This window comes from Balaenoptera ricei, chromosome X (assembly GCF_028023285.1).
Source record: "Balaenoptera ricei isolate mBalRic1 chromosome X, mBalRic1.hap2, whole genome shotgun sequence".
In the NCBI taxonomy this organism is placed as follows: domain Eukaryota; kingdom Metazoa; phylum Chordata; class Mammalia; order Artiodactyla; family Balaenopteridae; genus Balaenoptera; species Balaenoptera ricei.
In genome coordinates this window covers 41,408,771-41,434,497 of record NC_082660.1, presented here as the reverse complement: position 1 = coordinate 41,434,497, position 25,727 = coordinate 41,408,771, and the positions used below count along the sequence as shown (strand labels likewise).

The window sequence follows — 25,727 nt, the reverse complement described above, 5'->3', positions numbered from 1 at the left end:
TGGTAGTCACCAGGTAGAATGAAAAATTCTCTGTTCTATTAAACAGACATATAAAGAAAACACTAGAAATCAAAAGGAAAGGCATAAATAATTGAATGAAAACTTACTATCTGCTATGACTTTTTAAAAACCATCAATAATTTAAGTCAAATGAAAATTCAATAAGCAAAATAAGAAACGTCCTGATAGATCAGATGATGCTGTAAGAAAACCACCACATTCAGACGCTTTCTTTTATTTTTTAACTTCTAGAAATCTGTTATAAAATACTTAAAAGAGAAAATACACTGATCAAGTTATTAGTAAACTAATATTTTAGATCATAATTCAAAACTCTTAGCTGGAATAAACAAAAGCAAAACCTAAGTGTCTGATAAATCAGTCTTACCTTCCGAGGAAATACCAGGACTGGCCAGAATTAGGATCTGCTTCCAAGGACTTTTGGAGATATTGAATAGCATAGCTTTCCTTGGTGGCTTTATCTCCCAGGAGATCCACAGTATGATGCATCCAACCTATATTAAGTGATTAAAAATATTTACCTAAATGACTTAATTATTCTTCTATTTTAAAGAATACCAAGCAGAAAACAAACAAGTAAAAAATACTCTTTTCAGTAAATTTATTCATTTAGCTTGGCATAAACACTCCCAAAATTTAGAACTGTCAATTCTGGCCTAAGAAAGTCTGTTTTTAAAGTACAGTCAAAGCTATGAAGAACTTTCATTCCAGATAAATTAAAACAATTGTAAGCACTGACTTATCACTTAGTAGATTGTAAACTACAGTTCTTTTATTCTGATTTTTGTATTTGAAAAGATTCCAAGGTATAAAACAAAGAATATAAAGATGTTAAATCTTATTCACTGTTCCGTGTAAAAATTTATGTGCATTTAAGAATCTCCAAGACAGTCTATTAACCCAATGTTTATTTCCAAGGAGTAAATATAAGCTATATAATCAATGACAGTTCAGAGTAAAACACACACATACAATCCCACCTTATTGGCACTGGCTACATATTTTCACACCTCATAAAATAAAAACTATAAAGCATTTGACAATTTTTTAAAACCCCAAGGCTATAAGAAAAGTCCACTCAAATGGTGCAAATAAAAACGGTACAAAATGGGTAACACAAATGTTTAATAAATAAATTTAGATAAGTGCATAATCTCATATGTGGAATCTTAAAAAGTCGAATACACAGAAGCAGAGAGTTGAATGGTGGTTACCAGGAGCGGTAAGGTTGGGGAAATGGGGAGATGTTGGTCAAAGGTTACACAGTTGAAGTTATGTAGGATAAGTAAGTCTAGAGAACATACAGCATTACAACTGCAGTTATTAATATTGTAATATATACTGGAAACTTGCTAATAAGAGAGTAGATTTCAGGTGCTCCCACCACACAAAAACAAATGGTAACTATGTGAGGAGATGCATATGTTGACTAGTTTGACTGTAGTAATCACTTCACTATGTACAGGTGTATCAAAACATCATCTTGTACACCTTAAATACAATTGTTATGATAAACAAACAAGCAAGCAAGCTGGCTATGGAAGTAATCAAAAGACTGGATCATGGACTAGTGTATTCTATACCTTCAAGGCACACAGGAATAATTTGATTTAATTTGCCAGGGAATCATATTTCAGTTGTGGATCAATTCAAGTGCATAAAATCAGCTGTTCTTTGTGTATAGTCCGCAGTACATAAAACAAATAAGGACCCTTATTTTCTGGCATTTATTATAGTTGCTGTGCTCCAAAAGATATTTTAAAAGGATTGAGTTACCATGTTTTACAGAAATATAAGTCAATCACACATCTATTCATCTGTTCTTCCCTTACCTCTCCTACTATTACTAGTAAGAACAGGACCTACAGTAGCAGGCTCTAAAAGGAGTTGCTTAAGCAACAGTGACAAGAAAGTAGGAAGGATTGATGTGCAGGCATAAATTAGACTCAATTAGGGGAAGTACCTTCCCTTTCAAAACCATGAAAAGTTTATCTATACACTCTGCCAAAGAAGACAGGTAATTCAAACGATTTCAATCCATTTCTTAAATTTAAAACGTATATATGCATTTTTGCTATTGACACATTCTTCACTGCAGCTAATTAAAAAACAGCTTGTATTCAAATATTAGCTGAATGAGTAAGCTGTGTGAAGGCATCACTTTGTTTTTTTTACTTAAGAACTAACACAAAAGCTTTTTTGCTGTACTAATAAACTTGTTTTAATTTAAAGATATAAATTCACATTACTCAAACACTACATGTAATCATTAAAAACAAAACTTTACTATAATTTTTAAAAGTATGGATAACTCAAGGAAAATTCTAACCAGAGATTAAATTAAAAACAAAGCTAAAAATAAAACTTTTATATGAAAGCGATGTGTTTATTTTGTATAACCGATCATATAATATGCATTCATATCATGAAGATAAGTGATAAAGTCTAAGCTTAAATAATTTTAAAATTACATTAAAAATACTCACATCATGAAAACATTCATATTACTACAACGTTGGCTAAAACTTAAGAGTCAATTATTTGCCCAGACCAAAAACAAATTTTAAAAAACTGGGGGGGAGGCAAAAAAACCCCGAAATACCAAATGCAGACAAGAAATATGACTCAGTAACCAAGCAACAAAATTAAATGTTGGAGAATTCCATCATTATCTTCTTGGTGATAGTGACACATTATATCCAGGCGACTACATTCCTTCATCTTCAACATTACAACAGAACTGCATGTGTAGAGAAACTATATATAGTGTTAGATGTTCCACAATTCTTACATAAAATGTTTTAGTTAATATTATCAACAGAGCTATGAAAGCAAGCTCACCAACCACTAAGAGACTTTAGGTAAATCACTTAACTTCATTGAGTACTAAGCATATCTGGCACAAAGAAAGTATTCAGTCCCCCTCACCCATGGGTTAAGTACCAGAGTATAATTTTGAGAATTTAAAAGGACAAGTTGCACTAAAGAACTGTAATGAGATTGATTGTGAGATAGACAATGCTCGGCAGAAGGTGGAAACATGATGGGTTCAGATTAATTCTATCAATTCTGGGGAAAAGGAAAGAAAAGCAATAGGGTACATGAGCCACGTATTTACCATCTGTGACATGTAAAAAACATAAAGAGATGTAACACACTAAATGTATATTATTACATACCCAACTGTTGTAAGACAGTTGCTTTTACTTGTGCAGAAAGGTTTTCTGTCTGCAAAAGTTGTTCATAAGCTTCCTTTGCAGAATGATACTTCCTCTAAAGAGCAGGAAAAACAGATTTAAAGAAAATAAAATTAACATCTTTAAAGAACTAGCTCATATGTTAAGTTTTATATGATACTGATATTTTAGCGTATTTTAAAAAATCAACTGAAAGAGAAAAGTGCCTTACTGAATGTTTCTCTAACTCTAGACAGCTGGGGTTAATAGGCCATGTTTCAGAGTATCTAACACCAGTAAAACATTCAATATAACAAAGTATCATTGAAACATGACCTTTAAGAATTTGCCAAATCTCAATAGTTAAAAAAAGAAATCATCTCAACCTATTTAATAACATAAATGATTTCAACTTTACTTAATAACACTACTGAAACCAGAAAAGTATTCTATTTCCAAGTGCATCATCTGTCTGCCTAGAAATACCAAGCTCCAAAGCAACTTAACAGGAACAATAGAGCACATGTCAAAAATGCTTTAAAAAAACTAAGTGCAAAAGTAGTTGAAACCTAAGTTTAAAAGATATAGATACTGGTATATAAAATATCCTATGAAAAATTTTAGAATACATACATGATTTTGAAGACAACAAACCTCCCATAATTATAGCCTAATAATGCTTGTAATATTTAAGATTCCTTGGGCAAAACTCTAAATGAAACCATTTACCCACAGTTCTCATCCCAAAAGTACTAATATGACTGAAACCCATTATTGCTACAGTCCTAAAACTTAAGACAAAACCTCCCCCCACCCCCCACCAAAAAGGGGAAAAGCCAACAAAAGAAAACCTCATAAATACTATCTTTAAAAAATACTTGGCAGAACAATGAAGTGGCTTTCATTCATGTCACTGATAGTACACAGCTGCCTGAGCAAACAAATCTTTCTCCCCCAAAACATAGGTAGAAACACGAAACTAGCTGTGTGAGCCTCAGGCAAATCACTTGAACTATGATTCAAGATCCATAAAACAGATGTAGTGCCTGATCTTTCTATCTAGAGTTGTTCTAAGGATCAAATGAGATGAAAAAAGAGCTATGGAAACAAATAAGGAGCTCTATGAATACAGTATGTCAACATGAGGAAGATTTGAAAGAACTGTCCACTGAGATTAACAGTAGTTATTACATAAACTTTTATTCATCAAGTAAATGAGTTCCCTTTAAATATTAATCTGGTCTGAAAAAGTAAATTAGACAATTAATGAAGGATAAGGATCAAGTTATTCAACTCAATTCCTTCAACTGATAAATATCTGTTGAACACCTAATACATAACAGGAACTGCTGGGACTACAGTGTAGTCAAGAATACAGATATAAAAACAAATAAAACATACTGTACTGTTAAAAAAAAACATACTGCACTGTGTACAATAACAGTATGATATTTCCCAGAGGAAGAAAGAGCATGTGGTAAATTTAGAGTACTAGCACACTGGGCAGAAAATGCAGAGACAAGCAGACAACTTCACAAAGACCTTCCTAAACCATGTTAAAAGACTATAGACTGTATCCTAAGACAATGGGGTACCACTGAAATGAGTTAAAGCAATATGATCAAATTTATATTTTAGAAAGAGCCCTTTGTGGAATTACCTCAACAAATGCTAAAACATACTTCCAAACACTAGTAATAATAATAATAATTAAAAAACCAACATACTTGAAAAGCTGGTTGCATCGTATTGAGAAACATGAAGTTTGATTTCTACCTCCTATTATATACAAAAAACTGGCACCCACATTAAAGACCTAAATATGAAATGTAAAAGTATAAAACTAAGAGAAGAAAATGAAGGAGAGTATTTCTTTGAGATGTGAAAGAATTTATTCAACTTGGCCAAAATGGCACAAATAAGGAGGAGGAGTAAGGATCTGACTTGAAACACATAAGCAGAAAAACAGGCAATGGACATAAAAACCAACACATAAAAGGTGAAAAACATGTGAAGAAGTGTACACCTCTAGAAATCAGAAAATGCAAGTTTAAATGATATACTACCTTCTATCCATCAGATTGGCAAACATAAAGTTGGGTAGTTCTTAGTATTGTGGGGATGTGAGTAAAGGAAAATGCTCATGCCTTGCCTGAAGGGAATTTACTCATGAAATTAGGTATGCAAATATGCTCCAATCTAACAATCTCACTCTTGGGATATATATACCAAAGGAACCTTCCCAGAGGTAATGTTGTAAATGGTACTCTTTGTAGTACCAAGGAGATGGACAACCTAGGTCTATGTCACTACGTGAGTGGAAATATAAAATACGATGGATGCTTACAGCAGAACATTAAGCAGCAATTATAAATAGTATATAAAAGCAACATGAGTTTATCTGTAAAGGTGTTTAGTATAAAGTTTTGTCTCGGGTAATGCTGAAGTAACACTTCAGACAGCTTTAAATTCTGGATAAAATATAAAAGTTAACTATCAGAAAGTACTGAAAAGAAACCAAAATCAGGCAAAAACAGAGACGCTAATACTTAGAGGGAGGGAATGGCACTGGTTTAGTAACCCCATTTTTCTAGGATTTTCACCTGAAGGCAGGCCCCACCTGGTATCTGGTTGGCTAGAACTCAAACAGAAATCAGCAATCTTACTAGCCTGAAGAATCAGAGGGCAGACTTTGAAGCTATCACAAGAGCTGGAAGTGAGGGGAGAAGAAATCCCAGAAAGGAGAGGGAGAGAAAGAACAACAAATTCTGCAGTTAAACTGCTCAAATCCCTGGTTGACCACTGAACTATGCATGAACACAACAGATGTTCAGCAGCCTAAAAGAACTAAAGAAAGAGATTTAGCTGTTGCCAACCACAGGGATGACAAAGTTTCGTGTGTGGCTTGAGCAAAGTTAACTGGCTAATAAAACAAAAATATCATCTTCAGAAAAATATAACAAAATCACTCTCCACAACGTATTATTCATGATACCCAGAATAAAATTACCAGACTTGTAAGAATCAGGAAATTTTTACTCATGTTGAAAAGAAAAGGAAATTAATGAAAACCAGCCATGAAATGACTCAGATGTTGAAATTGCAAATAATTTTAAAGCAGCTATTTTAACAATGTTCACAGATGAAAAGGAAAACATAATCATAAGGAATGAATGAACCAAAAATCAGAGCACGTAAAGAGAAATTAAAAGAGAAACACAAGGAAATTCTAGAACTGAAAAATACTAATTTGAAATTTAAAAAAAAAGTTACTGGAAGGACTGAATAGCAGATTAAAGACTTAATTGGAGTCCAAGAAGGAGAAGAGAGAAAGAATGGGGCAGAAAAAATATTGACAATATAATGGCTGAGAACTTTCCAGAAGTGATGACATCAAAATCCCATATCCAAAAGACTAAAAAAACCACAAGTAGTATAAATATAAAGGAAAAACCAATACCTAAGTACATCATAGTCACATACTTAAGAACCAAACGTAAAGAGAAGAACCTTGAAAGCAGCCAGAGAAAAACCACAAAATACAAAGGATACAACAAGAATGAAAGCCAACTTTATGTAACCATATCAGTAACTGAATTAAATATAAATGGACTAGATATTCAAACAAACACCCGAGACTGCCAGACAGATTTACAAAAGTGAAAGAAAGCCAAAGCCACAGTACTTGTAAGATATGCACTTTTTCATATAAGGATTCAAACAGGCTGAAATAAAAGGATGGGAAAAGATACCACGTAAACTGTAAGTATTAGAAAGCTGAAGTGACTAGATTCAGATCAGATTAAGAAGGCTTCAAGGCAAAGAGTATATTACCAGAGAGAAAGAGGAATATTTCATAATGATAAAGGACATATCAGGATGAGATAACAATAACAAAGCTTCAAAATAAATGAAGACTGACAGAATTAACACTGATAAAATACAATTAATCTACGTAATTTATTCCAATTTCACCAACTGTCCCACTTATATCCTTTTTCTGGTCCAGGATCTAACTCAAAATCCCATGCTGTGTTAAATTAGCATGTCTCTTTACCATCCTCTAATCTGGGACAGATACTCAGTCTCTGACTTTCATTACCTTGTCACTTAAAGCAGCGGTCCCCAACCTTTTTGGCACCAGGGACCGTTTTCGTGGAAGACAATTTTTCCACAGACCGGGGGCGGGTGGGTGGGTGGGGCATGTTTCCAGGCGGTAATGCAAGCCATGGGGGGTGGGGGGGTGTTCAGGCGGTAATGCCAGCAATGGGGGAGCTGCAGATGAAGCTTCGCTCACTCGCCCTGCTGCTCACCTCCTGCTGTGCGGCCCAGTTCCTAATAGGGGTTGGGGACCCCTGACTTAAAGTACTAGCTAATTATTTTGAAGAATGGCCCTTTCAAATTAGTAAGCACCTTGTGGAAAGATATTCAACATTCCTCATACATTAATTAATTAAAATTCTACAGTAAGAAAAAGGTGACCCCTTTCCCCGTTTATTTATTCAATTATTCATTTATAGCAATATGAATATATTTTATTCTATATCTTATATACCATTATTATAATTGTTTCTAAACTTGTGTCAGATTTGGTGATTAGAAACCCCGTTTCCCTCAAGTTGGCTCCTTTATCTTTCCACATGCCCATCATTTTTTGAGCACTTCCTTACTTTCTGGCACCACGAAATGTTCCAAGGCTCATCTAGTAGTTTCCCTGCCTAAGCCCTGGAATCACCCACTTCTCCCCAAGAATTCCTGATTCCTTTTATTGAAGAATTGGATTTAGAAACAAAGATCTGGGTGCTAGTACATTCACTGCTGCCAAGGTGGGTCACTGCTTCTAGGCCCTTGCAGCAAACAGAGCTAGGAAATATATTAATGTATACACACGCATACACACACACACACACTCTTACGTCTCTATTTCTATCCAACTCTCTATTTCCATAAATAACCTATGTTCATAGTGATCCCTCCAATTCCAATCCAACAACACAGAATTCAGTCTAGCCTTTCTTCTTTTCTTACTTGTAAGTTCTCTAACACTGAAAATCTGGTCCTCATTATCCACAATACATTTACTTAATTGTTTACCCCTAATATTTACATAAAATAGTTGCAGAATTTCTATCCATATCCCTGTGAGAAAGTAACTGTAGTGGAAGATTTGTTTACAGTTCTTTTGTCTCTAGCTTTACACTATAGAGTCAAAGTACTATTCTCCAAAGTTATTTAGCTGAGTTCTTTTCATCCCTACCTCTCAGTATACTTATGTTATTCATTTGTATACAGTTTGGTTCATTTGTTACTGTTTACATTCTATTTTGGGCTAACTCACATTCTGGTTGGTCTTAATTATTCAATGAATTTTGGGGTATGTGAAACATAACCAGATTCTAGGAGTTAGAGCTACATAAAAAGTATACTAAAGATAAGTTCTACTCCCTACTACCCCATTCACAACCATTCCTGGGTAAGTAACCAACCTCACTTGTTTCTGGTTTATCCATTTTCAGTATTATCTGTGCACAAGTGGGGCGTGTATCTTGCTTTGCACATACATAGCTTCTTTCACAAAGGGTAGCATATTACACTTTTATACTTCACATTTTTTCCACTTAACAGTATATCCCGGAAATCATTCCATATAGTGATTTACCTAGGTCTTCCCCATTCTTCTCTAAAGCTGCATGGCACTCCACTGCCTGAATGTACCATGGTTTATACGTACAACCATTCTCCTATGTATGGACATTTAGGTTGTTTCCAATGTTTTGCAATCACAAACAATGCTCCAAAAGATATCTTTGTGCCTATATATTTTCATATTTCTGGAGGTATATTTTCAAGGTAGATTCCTAGATTTGGGATTGAGTCAAAAGGTAAGTGTATATAGAGTTTTGCTAGATTACTGCATGTAGTTTTGTTAGATTATTTTGTTCCAGATGAGGTGTACCAGTTTGCATTATCACAATGCATGAGAGTGCCTGTTTCGCTATCATAGCCACTTACACTTTTCACCCATCTGACAGGTAAGAAATTGTATTTCAGTGTGCTTTAATCTGCATTTCTTTAACCGGGTGCATTTGAACACTTTTTCACATGCTTAAGGGCAGTTATATCTTTTTTGGAAAGTGTCTGCTCATGTCATTCTTCCCAGTTTTCTATTGGGTCTTGTTCCATTGTCTGTCAAATTTTAAGTTTGTTATATATCAGGGGTATTAGCCCTTTGTGCTATATGTTGTAAACATTTTCTCCCAGTTTCATAGGTGTCCTTTGAATGTATGGTTTTTTTGGGGGGGTTTTTGCCATGCAGAAATTATTTTTATGTTGCTCAAACTGACTGGTCATTCTTTTTATTGCCTCTGAATTTTGAGCCATAGTTTAAAAAGCCTTTTTCCTACATCAAGGTTGAAGAAGAATTAATGTTTCTTCTAGTACTTGTACAATATCAATGTTTATATTTTGATCCTAATTCATCTGTAGTAGTTTATTCTTGTGAATAGTTTGTGTTACGGGTCTAATTTTATCTTTTTCCAAATGGCTACCTTATTGTCCCAGGACCATGTATGAATAAATCTACCTTAGCTAAAGGAATGTAAGATATTACCTTTATCATATACTCAATGTCTCTATGTACACTGGATCTATTCCTGGCCTTTCTATGATATTTCACTGGTCTATTTGTCTAGTCACATGCCAGTACAATACTTTTAATCATATAGGCTTCCTTGTAATATTTTAATATCTAGTAGGGTTAATATAACCCATACAATCCCTACCACCACCACCAGTGTTATTCTGGCTATCCTAGAATGTTTTTCCATATCAACTTACCGAATTGCTTTAAAAAGTTTATTAGTAATTTTTACTGATATTGTATTACATTTAAAAACTAACCTAGGGCTTCCCTGGTGGTGCAGTGGTTGAGAATCTGCCTGCTAATGCAGGGGACACGGGTTCGAGCCCTGGTCTGGGAAGATCCCACATGCCACGGAGCAACTAGGCCCGTGAGCCACAACTACTGAGCCTGCAAGTCTGGAGCCTGTGCTCCACAACAAGAGAGGCCGCGACAGTGAGAGGCCCGCGCACCGCGATGAAGAGTGGCCCCCGCTTGCCACAACTAGAGAAAGCCCTCGCACAGAAACAAAGACCCAATACAGCCAAAAATAAATAAATAAATAAATAAATTTATTTATTTATTTAAAAAAAAAAACAAAAAAAACTAACCTAAATTCCCATGAACATCTTTATACTATTGAGTCATAGTATCTCTTTTAAGTTTATTGTTAAGTATTTAATTACTTTGCTGTTATTATAAAATAGCAATATTTTCTAACAGTGTGTTCTCTAATTATTGTTGAAAGCTATTAATTTCTGTATGTGCTTCTAATTGATTTTTCTTGTCTAACTGCATTGGTTAATACCTATAGTACAATAATGAGGAGTAATGAAGACAGAGGGCATCTTTTGCCTTGCTCCTGATTTTTGTGAAAATGCCTCTAGTGTTTCCCTTTAAATAAGATACTGACTTTGGAATTAAAGTACATGAATTTTATCATGATATCATGATAGGAAAGTAACCCTTAATTCCTATGTCCAAGAGTATTTTTAATTGGGAATGGGTATTGAGTTTATCAAAGGCTTCTTCAGCATCTATGATGATAGTGACTTGTTTTTACCTTTAGCTCTATTATTATGATGCATGATATTAATAGATTTCCTAATATTCAATCAGCCTTGTATTCCCAGAATGAATACCACTTGGTCATATTATATTATTTGCTTAATGAGGTAACAGATTGTTTGCTAATATTTTACTTAGTATTTTTATACCAATATTCATCAGTGATAACAGTTTGTATATTGATTCTTTTTTGTACTGTCTTTATCAGGTTTAGGCATCAATGTTACACTTGTTTCAAAAAGGAATGGGGGGAAACAGTATGTCAGTTCCTCAAAAATTTTAACAGAATTACCACATGACCCAGTAATTCCACTTCTGGGAGTATATATCAAAAAAAATTGAAAGCTGGGACAAAAACAAATATTTGCACACTCATGTTCACAGTAGCATTATTCACAACAGGCAAAAGTTGGAAGCTACACGAGTGTCCACTGACAGATGAATGGATAAACCAAATGTGGTGTATACATATAATGAAATATTATTCCGCCTTTAAAAGGAATGGAATTCTGGCACATGCTACAATATATACAAACCTTAAAGACATTATGCTGAGAGAAATAAGCCAGACACAAAAAGACAAATACTGTATCATTCCACTTACATGAGGTACCTAGAATAGTCAAACTCATAGAGACAAAAAGTAGAACAGTGGTTGCCAGGGGCTGGGGGGAGGGAGGAATGAGGAGCTATTTTTTAATGGGTATAGAGTTTCAGCTTGGGATGATGAAAAAGTTCTGGAGATGGATGGTGGTGATAGTTGCACAATAATGCGAGTGTACTTAATGCCACTGAATTGTATACTTAACAAATGGCTAAAATGGTAAAGTTAATGTCAGGTATATTTTACAATTAAATGAAAAAGAAGACACCAAAGAACTGTGGCCTGTAGTTAATGTTTAGAATCAGATTTTTGTTTCCATTATATTTTAAAAACATGCTATAGAATCAGTAAGTGCAGAAAGGACTTTAATTATTATCAAACACATAAATCTCTCAAGGTCAGATTAAAAGCTGTTATAAGCCCCCTATCCCTCTCAAAAAAAGGAAAAGAAATGAGAAAGTTTCTCTCCATTTCTAGTGGTCTCGCATAATCTATAGAGTGCTAGAATTATCTGGTACTTAAAGGCTTGATAGAATTCCCCTGTAAAACCATTTGGGCATGGTACTTTCTGTAGGGCATTACTTAATTTTCTCTGTTTCTTTTTATGAAAATTGGCTTTTTATAACTTTCCTAACTCTAATGAGGTCAATTTCTCTAATCTGTATTTCCCTGGGAAACAGTCCACTTTATTTAAGTTTTCAAATTCATTTGCATACAGGTCTGCTAAGCAGTCTTATATGACTGTACTAATTTCTTCTGTTTCCATGGTTATCTTACTTTATGTATCTGTGCTTTACCTCTCATTTATCCTCCTGATCAAGTTAGTTTGTGGTTTATCTATTTTGTTAATTCTTTTCAGAATATTAAGGTTCTGACCTATTAATTAGATCTACTGTTTTTCTCTCCTTTTCACACTATTCATTTCTTTCAAAAAAAAATCTTTCTTCCTCACAATGTTGCTTTCCTTACAATGATTTTTGTTTGTTTTGTTAACATATTTCCTCACACTGAACTAATCTTGAATTCATGGAATAAACCCTAGGTAATCATGACATACTTACTGCATCTTTAAATGTCAGCTGGAATTTATTTTTCTTTCTTTAGAATTTTTGGATTTGTACAATATGCATAAATGAAACCAGCCTACAGTGTTTCAGTAATAAACTACTGCTAGTTAGAAGACAATGTTAAAAATGAAACTAGTAATTCTTATCAACAGTGTTATTCATAATAACATTATTTGTAACTATCTCTCAAGGGAGAATAGTTAAATTAGCTACAGTACATCTCTGCAAAGGGATATAATACAGCTCTACATGTACTGATAGGGAATGATTTCCAAAATATAATACTAAGTTAAAAAAGCCAATTTAAACAAGATCAAGAGAGAACATATATAATGGGCTAGTATTTCAATAAAATAAAGAAAAACAAATATATGTGCAAACATATATATGGATTTGCTTATATATACACTGAGATTCTCTGGAAGGATATAAAAAACACTGGTTATGGTCGTTGGTGGCTTTCGGGAGGGGAATAGGTGTCCAGGGAAAAGGAGGGAGGAGTATACTACACTGTGTATTCTTGCAGGCACTTTCATTTTGGATTATCTACTCAAAAATAAGTAACACTGTAATAACAAAATTAAAAGGGAGAAATCCTTTATCTTTAATCTTTAAAGATTATTTAGAATTTAGATGGTGACTTGTTCAAGTTATTTCATTAAAATCAAGAAAAAGAAATGAAGGCCAGTTAATACTATTATTACTATTAGGGAAAAAAATGGTTCTGGGGGTCTCAGCTAATAAAATGGGAAAGGTAAATTAAATAATTGATATAAATATCCAATAATTCATAATATATTTACTTGGAGATATGACATTATACAGAGAAACAAAATTATCTTTATTTAGATAATCTAAGAATGGGTGTGGGTGAGTTGACATGACATCTCATTAAAATTACCCAAACCTAAACAGAACTACCATATGATCCAGCAATCCCACTTCTGGGTACAGGTATATTTCCAAAGGAAACAAAACCATTATTTTGATGAGATATCTGTACTCCTATGTTTACTGCAGGATTATTCACAAGAGCCAAGAATGGAAACAACCTAAGTGTCTGTCTCCAGATGGATCAAGAAAATGTGGTATATAAATACAATGGAATGATATTTCAGCCTTAAAAAAAGAAGGAAATCCTGTCATTTGTGACAACCTAGGTAAATCTGGAAGGAATTATGCTAAGTGAAATAAACCAGACAGAGAAAGACACATACTATATGATATCACTTATATGTGGATTCTTTTTAAAAAGGGGTGGGGGTGGGGAGTTGAACTCATAGAAAAGTCAGTAGAAAGGGTTGCCAGGGGGTGGGGTGGAAGAAATAGGGAAAGGTTGGTAAAAAGGTACAAACTTCCAGTTACAAGACGAATAAGGTCTGAGGATCTAACATATAATATGATGATTATAGTTGATAACACTGTATTGTACAATTGAAGTTTGTTAAGACAATCAAACTTAATTGTTCTCACTGCCCCCACTTTAGAGATGTGAGGTGATGGGTGTGTTAATTAACTCAGTGGGGGAAATCATATATATATCAATTCATCACATTATACACTTTGTAGGTAAGCCTTTTGTTTCCCTTAATTTTTCACCTGAAAATAAAAATCCTTGTTATAAGCACTGGAGTAGAGATTTTTCAATCCTTTCATATGCTTACAGTGTCGTCTTCCTGTCATCTAATAATTATATACTCTGCCTAGCACAAATTTTGTTCTTTTTGTTTTGCTTAATCTTAATGGGCACTAAAATTTATCAAATGAAAGAATCAGTGGGGGGAGGGTCCTGTACCCACATTACCTTCACGAGATTAAAAAAAATTAACACCAACAGACAACTTCTCATCAGAAACAATGAAAACCAAAAGACAATGGAATGTAAATTTTAAAGTGGTCAAATAAAAACAATCAAATAGAATTCCATCTCAAGCGAAAAACATTCATTAAAAAGAAAGGCGAGATAACATCTGCTTTACCTAATGACAGACCAGGGAAATCTCACTAAGAACTAGAAAAGCTGGGAAAAAAATCAGAGCTCATCCTTTTGAAGACAGCAGAGATCTCCTGAGGTAATGAAAACAGAAGGAGTTAAGACTCCAGGGAAAGAACTTTGGAGAGGAAGCTTATTTCTATAGCTGCTTTCACCCTGGGGCCTTTACTGATTTGGCAAAAATCAGCAGTTGGCAGGAGGCTGGGATTAGCGTTGGCAGGTAAAGACTCGGATCCACAACATGAATGTAATTCTCAAATGCATCCTCTCAAGGTGGATAAAATCCCTAGATTAGTAGAGTATCCAAACCTGAGTGTGCATCAATTCTGAGTCAGTGGATGTGCGCGCATGTGTGCGTGCGAGTATGCACGGGGGCGGGAAGGGCGGGTGTGCACACAGATGGAGGTGTCCAGGAAACAGATGTTAATTGTTTAGACCACCCCATGGTGGCTCTGAAACACAACAGACCTTAGAAATTATGTAGAAATATAACAGTATTTTTTTTTCTAAAAAGCTGTTATAAAAATTGTTTTTTGGGTAAACTATGATTACCAAATATTTAGCCTCATACCAACTTATGCCTGATTTTCCATACCACTGCCTACCTAGACTAAATGTCTATGTTTTATGTCCTTTACCATATAACTAAGCAAAATCTGCCATACATAAAAATAAAATGTTATAAAATTAAACTAAAAAAGTTTTTTAAATACAGCAGCCATAAAAGTAATGGTAATGACATCAAGAGGTTACTAATATGCCTTTCAAACAGTGATACGTGGAAGGGATATTTTAATCTTAAGAAAAAGTGAAACTAAAAACAATGCATTATAACAACCATGTATAAACATTTCGAAAAGAAAACTAGGCATTTCACATCAAGAATAAGAGAAATCTTCTTAAATACAGCCATTTAAGCCTGCAGATAGTTTGAGTTTAGAGGCAAATCATATTGAATGAAACGTCTTTGTACACAACAAGAACTCTGTGTAATAACTGTAACACTAAAGCAAAATCTTGACCACATTTAATGAGTATAAAATGTATGTAAGAAGTAATGCTCAGAACTCCATTAAATTATCTGTATATCTGATTCCACTTAAAATGGTATGGGTGATCATTTTTGTTTGTTTTAAGTAAGCTAAGTTAAAACACTTACCTGGGTTTCATATAAGTGGGCAATGTGAAATTGAACTGCAAAGATGATGGAAAACAAAAATCAATAATAATACAGCAGTGTTTGGGTAAATTTAATTAAAAATATAAAATGTAAAATATAAGCACTATCTCTACCACACAGATTTAAGTAATTACAGAACATAAGTTTTCTTTTTAATAACACAGAATATACAAACAAACATACACGAACACGATAAGAAACCACATGTATTCACTGTTGGCCATTACTAAATTTTGCCAATGTAATTATTAAAATTAATATTAAAATCTATAGCAAGTGGGTATACTTCTTACAAAGTTCAAAATGGCAACATTAAGCAAATAAAGAAAACTTTTATAACCTATACATTTCAAAACATGGTATTTAAAACCTGAGTTACAAGTCAAAAAAGAAAAAGTATTTGATTAAAACAACAACAAAAATACCCTCCAATTTTTTCCTTATACCATATTTCATATCAATGTTTATAAAGAAGTCATAGACAAGCATGACACTAGTAATAACACACAGAGGAAATAAGTTGCATTTCTCTATCAGTTCTTCATAATTTTTTTTTAAAGTCAAACCACTTGGAAGGCAAGAACAGTGAACAGTCTCAACATTAACAAGTATCTCTTGAAAATCAAATAAAAATATACGTATTTCAGCTTTTATTTTCAGCTCTTCCTGATACTGCACCACCAGAATATGAATGATTCAACAAAAGCAACAATGAACCAGGAATCAAAACTGGATTCTGGTTTACTTAAATAATATGATTTTCATCCTTCAATGACAAACCTTTTTTTTAATGTTCTATCTACCTGGATTTCATAGTTGAATTTCAAGGAGTCTGGGAGCCTTTCAAAATTATATGCATAATATACATGTGGATCTTTAAAAACAAGGTCCACAGCTATCATCAATTTCTCATCGCCATCATAAACTAACTCTCTCACTGACTCCCATAACCGTAAGAGTCACCTGGGAGGCTTACTAAAAATAGAGATCCCTGAGATTATATTCAGTGATCCCAGGCAAGGCCTGGAAAGGTGCCTTTTTATTTAGTTCTGCAAGGGATTTTGATACCTGTTCCTAGACCAGCACCTGGGAACAGCTGAAGTAAATAAGCATAAAGACCAAAACAAAATATATAATGAACTTTAATATCAAACATTTTTGGATCAAAAGTAAAGTACTGCCCTCTCCATACATAATCATTAAATATCGTATGTTAAATAATCAGCAATGAGGCAAAATAAAAACATCACCTTTAAAAGCTGAAAAGCAACATTTTGTGAAAAGCACATAAAAATAATAATAAAAGTTCTACAGGTATAAATATCCCCTTTACCTATATCTTTTGAGGGGTTTTCTTATTTCCTAGTCCCCTTTTCCAACACAGCTCTCCTTGAGAGTTCCAGTCCATCTCACCTCACTACATCATTAGAGGGAGACTGGGTTACAGGTTAAGAGAATGAGGAAGAGATGGAAAATCTATGCCCTTCTCCCCTCAATCTTCCTACTCCTCTAACAAAGGTGACATGGAAAGGTCACATGGAAGAAAAGATCAGCAGCACGGTGGCATTCTATTACCATCCCAAACTCCCTCCAGGCTCAGCAAGGGTTTTCCTATCCCATGAGTTACTAAATCCAGTATCATCTTTTGTGGTATGAAAACCAATCTATATTTAATTTCTTAAAAGTCCTCTTCAAAGTGGAACATAACCATACAACTAAGAAAAAGCTCCACTTGGCAAGTCTCAATTAGAGGTAGAAATTTTTAACAAATATTGCCATAAAACGTTCTGAAATTAAACTTTTTTCAGAAATTAATACATTATTTTTAGAATTAACAGAATTAATTAAATCTAGAAGGAACAATTTTATCCCAAGGGGCAATCATATAATGAGAAGTCTCACATCACCATGATTCTACTTTCAAAACACAATCTGTAATTAACCCCTCTTAAATAGCTCTAGAAGCGGCAAGTGTATCTACTTATTTTCTTTAATTGCATAAATGAATTGTGCCATAAAACAGAAATCTCATACAGACTTCTTTTTAAAGCTCACTTTACTTTCTAAAATCTTCTGAACTTTGTAGCACGACAAAGTAACATGGAAGATTTCAAAAAACAGTCAACGTCTGTGGCATATCTAAATAGGTTATGATATAAAAAATTCAAAGAGAAATAAGTTTTACAAAGATAATAAAGAGCCTGATGTTTAAACAGTAATAATATCTAGCTCAAGTTAAGTAGTCTGTGTTTGCTAGTGCTCTGTGAGACATCAGCCATTATTACCATGGTTATCAAGTAGCTATGTTGACTGTCAAAAATAAACTACCCAAATCAACTGAACTATAATGGCCTAACGTCTCTAAATAAAGCACATGCCCTTCCATTAGAGTGACCAACCTTTTAGCACCCAAAGTTCTGAGTCTGGGGAAACGCCTCAGCCCTGTGCAAAACAGGACATTGGTCACCCTCCCTCTTATTTCCGTTCTCAACAACCAACAGAAAGAGAGTCGTGGTAAGCTCGAAAAAGTATTCATGATTGTTCAAACTGTCCTCTTCAAATTCAACGAGATCTGCCCTGTGGTACTCATTCTACATAGGTGTTTTCCTTCAGGAGCAATGATCTACAAGTAAGATTTAACTTCAACAGAGTAGAATAAAATGAGGATTTACAAAAATATTTAGTTTGAAATTTATGTAACGTCCCTCAAAGGTTATCATTCAAACTGACAAGTACGTATGAAAGTTAGTTTTTAGGCACTAGCTACAATCAATTAAACGAAAATCAGATTTTCTTCTTATTCCCATAAATTAATTTTAAAAGGATTTTAAGGGTTTATATTCTAGATGGTTTATATAACCTGGATATATAATTAAGGAAAAAGTATAAAAAATTAACACTATAAATTAATATATCAATGAGTTAAATCCTTTGTCTATCCTCATCTTAGAAACTAAAATATTGCTGCATTTGTTACCTTCCCACCATTTGTTCTGGAAATACACTGATCAGTACTAATCCTGAGTTTCATTTAAAGACAATAGAATTTTTAAGTTTTCTCAGAAAACTGCATTTAGTAGAATTATGAGATAATTAGTCTGGTCTAGATAATGATTTAATCCACACTATGTCTTAATTCATATTATATGCAAGTTATATTCAAATTTCTACCGTTTTTTTCACTGATTCAGTCATTTGGGGGCATTTTTACCACTGAGACTACTCTTCACTAAACTCCTTTCTATATGGTTAAAAAATGAAGTCACTTACAGCAAAATACTGACTCTGTAAAACCTAGAATCTTTTGACTGGTCTGAAATTTTCATGAATGACTCAATTTTTCATACACTCTAATTATAAATTTTATTGTTCAAGTAAGAAAGTTTTAAAGAAATCCAGCTTGAATCCAATGCATATTCTTTAAACGTTTATTGGCTACCTTAAAGTACACTAAATAAATATGCCAACACATACTTATTGATAAACACATCATAATCAACCCAACCTGCTTTTAGAAAGAAACATACATAGAAGCAGAAAATAAATGTCTAAAGAAAACCACTGTATCAGAACATGCTTCACACATTCTTTTTTAATTAACTGAAAAATCTCACCTCAATCTTTATGTATGATGCTTAAAACTATAATAGAAAGTCAAAGTATATCTTCATAATTACCAATAATTTTAATACCACAAAGCCCGAATCAGTGAGCTAACACATATGAATTTTTGTATACTCAGTTTTCCTAAAAGATTGGCAAACCCTGTTTTTAATCCCAAGTCATCTACAATGTAATTAATACACAAATAATCAATCTTGTTCACTAGCACAGATAATTTAATTCAACAACCCAGTTCACTGGCATATCTATTTTAGACACAGGCTGCTGCTCGTAATAACTGGTCTCACATGTTCCATTTGTACAAGTAGCCATGGCAACAAATACAGTTAGATTCAACAATTCTAGGGGAAAAAATTACACAGGATTTATGACTATTATTATTATTACTATTATTTGCCATGAAGTGATCTGAACACATGCAGAGAACTATGGTACTTAATAATACTTACTTTCAGCATTGGACAAAGTGCAGGGATTACAGTCAACCAAAGCTAACTGAAAATGCTGCAAGAAGAGAGTGAGAAAATTAATGCACTAAATTCAATCATATAAATGTATTTTAAAATAATTTTCAGGTATATAAGGTCTAATATAATAATGAAACTATGCTATGCAAATAATACATACTAGACAACCAACTAACATTACCTTGAACATTTATTGCTGGCAACAAACATGTTGCTGAATATTTTCTTCAAACAGTTGAGAATGGAGAATTGGGGTAAGAATTAACTTGATATCAAGTTATCCTACATAAAATTTTGTTTATATGGAAAAAGAATCAGGTTTTTAAGTCTTCTAGTAAATAGGAAGTATTAGGTATAGAACACTTCAAATAGAACACATCATTACTTTAAAAACTGAAAGTAAAAAGTTCATTGGTATTAATATATTAAACACCACTATCTCAAAATGATGTGAATTTTTTTTAAAAAAATGACTATGGGAATTATCATAAAGGGTAAAACTATCTGCCCTTACTGATTCTTCAATAATTACTGTATTTAGTGTCTTTTAAAAGTATTTGAAGTACCACAAAGAATGCATCAAATAGCCACACAAAACCAATGCACATAAAGAAAACCACTGATACACATTTCAGTAAACTAAAGGGAGATGAGGGAGTAGGGTGGGGATGGCATGACCTCATAGTTTCATTTCTAGTTTCTAAACCAGATGCAAAATAGATGTACCTATTAAGACATAAATCAGCAGAAATAACTATCAATTATGATCATCAACCCCCAAACCTGAAGATGCCATAGTAAAATATCTAGCACCCATCCATCCTTGCAACCACCAGAAATGAAATGCAATTATCCTTTTAGAATGTACATGCTATTATATGTGTAGGCAATATTAAACCACTAATAATTTACAGCATCCACTTGTAATAATGTCATATAAGCCTGCCCCCCCCAAAAATACATGTCAAACTCAAGGTGTAACATGTATCTTTAAGAATACAAATCATCATCAAGAACACTGGATGCCATCTGGCATCTAGTATATCAACATTAAATCTGCTATATAAACTAAGAGAAGGCATACAAGTACTAGAAATGGTATAAAATATTTAAAATTTTAAAAAAGGTAAATCTCTTTGAACTCTTCTAAAAAATATTTCCAGAAATGTATATTCAAATTTTCTGAGTCTCCACAAATTTTTACCATTAAAAGTAATCAAAAGCCAAAGTATACACCATTTTCTAAAAATTACCACTCCTATCCACAATCCAAATGCCTAAAGAGTTATATTTTTTTAACTGCTGGATAAACTGAAAATTGATATGTACAATGACAACTTCTAGATATAAGCCCAAAAAGAACTTTCTTTATCAAATCTTTCTTATCAAGAGAAATCATCATCAGCAAGCTTTTAGTACTGTATTTCAGAATAGAATCAACAAAACTGCACTTGGTCAACTAGAACCCTCAATTAACAAAAATAAACTAATGTCAGCTACCCAGTGTTACAATGAAAGAAAAATTAGAAGGCATAATTTGGTATGAATCAGTAGTTATTACATTCATTCACAAATGTCTGTTATATGCTTGCATAATTAGGCTAGCCTACATCTACAGTACTCTTAATATTTAAGGGTTGTAATATTCTGAATGGGCAAGCTACTAACGAAATGACTATGACCCTTAAATGTTAAATATTTAATCCATTCAACAAATACTTCAAGACCCTATAATGTCCTTAGGACAATGCAGATACTAGGGACACAATGATCAACAAACCAAGAGTGAAAAATTATTTGCCGTGATTGACTGAATGAAAAAAAAAAAATCCAACATCTGAACACTTCAAGAACTGCTTTTATTTTCCCCTGGCCTACAAAGCAGATTGTTATGTCCTCAAACATCCTTTTAGTGTGCTACCATAGCAACAGAAAACAGACTATTTTAAAAAGTGAGTACTATGAAAGCAAAGCACGCTTTATAACCAGTTGTTCTCCTCTAGACAAAAAGAGGCACAGCAGCCACACATTCAGACCGTACTACATTTCTAAGCCTAATCTATCCTGCCAGCATAAATTAATATTTAGATAAGAGAAGACAGACCTTTCCTAGCTGAGCCAAAGGATACAAACTGACCTGCAAAGAAACACCCTTTAAGATGGCAGTATTTTAGTTTTGCTATTTCACTGAAATCCCACGAAGAGCAGAGATGCATAATTCGAATTGCCCAACCTACATTTCATCTATCAATATTCAAGGTCCTGCAGCGAAAACTGGCAAAGTATTTCTGGACCATGTTTTACATAATTATCAATCAATCTTAAAATCAGCAATGAGGTCACTGACGCACCATTTCAAACCCCAAATATCATGAAATATTAAACATTTCCAAACCACAATGATGTCTAAAAATTAACTCAGCAAAAGAGTACATATTCAAAAACAGGCATGTGAGAATGAAAGAACTTACAGAATAACTACTTAAGTTTAAGAAACTAAGAAGAGCCACACAAAACCACCCCACATAAAGAAAACCACTGATACACCTTTCAGTAAACTAAAGGGAGATGAGGGACTAGGGTGGGGATGGCATGACTTCACAGTTTCATTTCAGTATCCAAGCCGGATGCAAAATAGATGTATCTTTAACATATAAATCAGCAGAAGTAACTATCAACTATGATAATCAGCCCCAAACCTTGAAGATGCCATGGTAAAATATGTAGCACCCATCGTTGCAACCAACAGAAAGAGCTAGGAAATAACTGTACCTCACACCGAAATATTGCAGTACTGAAACTGACTACTGTGTGAAATACTACGCAGTAGAGGCTTCTGCAGTTCAAAGACTATATGCAAACCTCAAGGCAGAAAGCATTCTATAGAAAATTAATTTCCAAGCAAGAAGATTTACCTAAGACTTTGTTTTTCCTAATGTTAACAGTGATTTCCTTTTAATAGCACTTCTGGTCCAATTTAGTACAAGGTTCAATTCATTACAATTTCTGTTGACATCTTTATCACCAAAGTCACTTTCTCTTTAAAAGGTTTTGACTTGTTCAATATTTCAAAATAACTTTATAGTATTTTGCTTTCTATAGACTAAGGAACTTGATTTCTATCTGGAGGGGGAAATCTATATTGATGTAATTAACACACAAAACTTGAGTTTCAAGACTTTATTTCCCTTTAAAGAGTTTTACTTCTAGTTATATAGTCTGTGATTATCTCACAATCTTTTCAACTGTAGAACCCTCCAACTGTATTCTCAACTCTGAAGACAAGCAATGAGGTAACTTTTCATAACTGACAAATTATGGTTGTATGTATAAATTATTAATATGGAGCAATGTTTGGATTCCAGATCCAATCTTGGATTTTCTGATTCAGTGGGTTGGGGATCACACCCTATGAACCAGATTAAAGCTTCTACAAATTATTCCAGTGCACAGTCAGGGTTAAATGCCAATATTTAAAACTTGTAAATTGTGTGCTTACCACCAAAAGCCTTACTTCAGTCTATGTAGACAAGGTACGTGTAGTCAATACTGCTGTCTATATTCAATTAAAGCAGACGCAGCTTTTTAGGAATAAAATGTTGGCAACCGGTTTTTACTCTACGCCAGGCACTCTGTTATGGCTACGCATCTACGCAATTGAATAAAAGGCTCACTGAAATTAATGTCCTAATAGAAGTTTAAAAGACAGTTCCATAGCAGAGTCCAAAAGATATAGCTGAGGGAAGAAAAGAGGTCCTTCAGGCTGAGGAAACGACTTATGTGTACACAGCCCTTATGAAACAGGGTTTTATGGACCGTTTAAGTGGGAGAAGGGAAGGTGTCAGGCACTCTTGCAGGTCAAAGGCAAATTATTTTTTCTTTTTCATTTTGACAGATTGCCACAATTTTGAAAGTATGATTTAAAACCAACAAACTTCATTCCTAAAACTAACAGTCTATGATAAATGAATGAAACTAGGGAAATGCCTTAGGATGTGATGGTACTTACTTTAGGGATTTAGTCTCTGAAAATAAGATACAGAACTAAAGCTGGTAAGTTCTGGTAACGTTTATGAGCCATGATGCCTGGCCAAGCTGATCTGATGGAGATTCTCTCAAAGCCCTCAAACTCAGTTCTTCCATTCTCTTTGTAATACAAGATTATTACAAGAGTTTCAAGGAAGGACTCTACTGCACCAATGACTAATAGTTAATGGATCCTGGCAATCATGACTCAGAAGAGGCTCCTTCTTTTCAAGTTTACCAATCTGGTCTCTTCCAAGACTTTCTTTAACAAAAAAGTAAGACAAAAGATATTCTATACTGAAGATGTTCAAAATCTTATTTCTAGCCCTTCTTTTCAGCTCCAGACTTGTATCTGTCTATACCAACATCTGATATCCCTCAGGTACCTCCAACTCGATAAACTCCCAAATGACCCATCTCCATTCGGAGGCTTTTCACGTCCCAATCCCAAAACCTGCTGCTACTTTCTTTATCCCCTACTTTAGTTAACAGAAAAGTGATTCAAGCCAATAAATGGGGAATCTCTACCCACATTGAATCTGTTAATAAATTAACTCCTTTATTAAAACTCCTTAAGATCTCTAGGATGTGTTACCTTTTATCCATCCATCCATGCAGCCATCCTACGAGAACCCATTTATTCTACAGATCTGGCTCACCTTTCTTCCTGTAACTGGGTCCTACCTAGTCTCCCAATTCCTCCTTTCTACCACATTTTATAAAAGTACAGGTATGCAACCGATTAGAAATTCTAAAACACTGGTTCTAGTATATGTCTAATCTGTGTACACAAATGATCAGAATATGTACTGACTTAATTTTCAAGTTCTTTAAATCTAGTGTACAATTTGTGCTCATATCAGAATAAGACTAATATGTACACAAATAACAAATACAAAGCGAACATAACATATTTTATAAAGGGGATAATGTAACAATTTGCATTGTAAAATGCTACTTTGGAACGTAACCTTTAAAAAAAATGTGACACTGGATACACTGAATGCTTCATAAAGCTGCATTTGAAGATCAAATATTTACAACCACAAATTTAAGTAGGTATCAGTAAACACCAAAAAATGCTTTTTGATTAGAAACAACTTCTTGTAGTTAAAATGTATTTGAGGAGAGAAACCTGACACGAGAAACCTGGACTCATCGCAACCCCTCAGCATCAGAGAGGATAGTTACTGCACATCTATGAGCAGTCATGTCCTTTTCAAACATGTATTTAAGGAACTGAAGTACTTCAGCTATTTACACTACTTCACACTTGAAGGTATGTAATAGAACTCAGGGCAGAAATAAATAACAAATGGAAAAACAAAACTGGGCAGGCAGAGTGAAGTGGAGAAAGCATTATTAAGTGGTTAGATAAACCAATTAGCAGATCACCTCATACCAGATAATATCTAGAAAAGATTAAAAGGTAAAGTATAAGTTGATGAACAGCAGAAAAAGAAAACATCAGGGAAAAGATTTCTGTCCACAAATGAGGAAAAATGGACAGAAGACAAAATAAACAGCAGTGACCATCCTCTGCCAAAAGGAACAGGGGCATTACACTCAGGCGAAACCAAGTTCCATTGCCAAAGCGGCAACTGGGGTGGTGATGTTTTAAGGTACAAACGTGAAAGTAGTAGATAACTAGATCTAATGCACAGCATAGAGATTACAGTCAACAATACTGTACTATAAACTTCAAAGTTGCTAAGAGACAGATCTTAATTGTTCTCACCAAAATAAAAAAAAAAAAGATAATAATGTGACATGGTAGAGGCGTTAGCTAATGCTTTGGTAATGTTCATTTTGCAATATATAAATGTATCAAATCAACACATTATACACATTAAACTTACTCAAAGTTGTATGTCAATTACAC

The 25,727-nt window shown here is 33.8% G+C and overlaps 1 protein-coding gene across 9 annotated transcripts in view; it reads right to left on the bottom strand.

Moving 5' to 3' along the window:
- The window catches only part of KDM6A (lysine demethylase 6A), a 206,031-nt gene that overhangs the window by 55,455 nt on the left and 124,849 nt on the right, over positions 1-25,727 (bottom strand). For all 9 annotated transcript variants that reach the window (XM_059909881.1, XM_059909884.1, XM_059909883.1 and 6 more), the window contains 4 exons: positions 19,802-19,856; positions 15,708-15,742; positions 3,201-3,294; positions 389-515 (listed from right to left, as the gene is read on the bottom strand). In XM_059909881.1, coding sequence (XP_059765864.1) covers positions 389-515; positions 3,201-3,294; positions 15,708-15,742; positions 19,802-19,856 — 311 coding nt within the window. The remainder of the gene's footprint in view (positions 1-388; positions 516-3,200; positions 3,295-15,707; positions 15,743-19,801; positions 19,857-25,727) is intronic.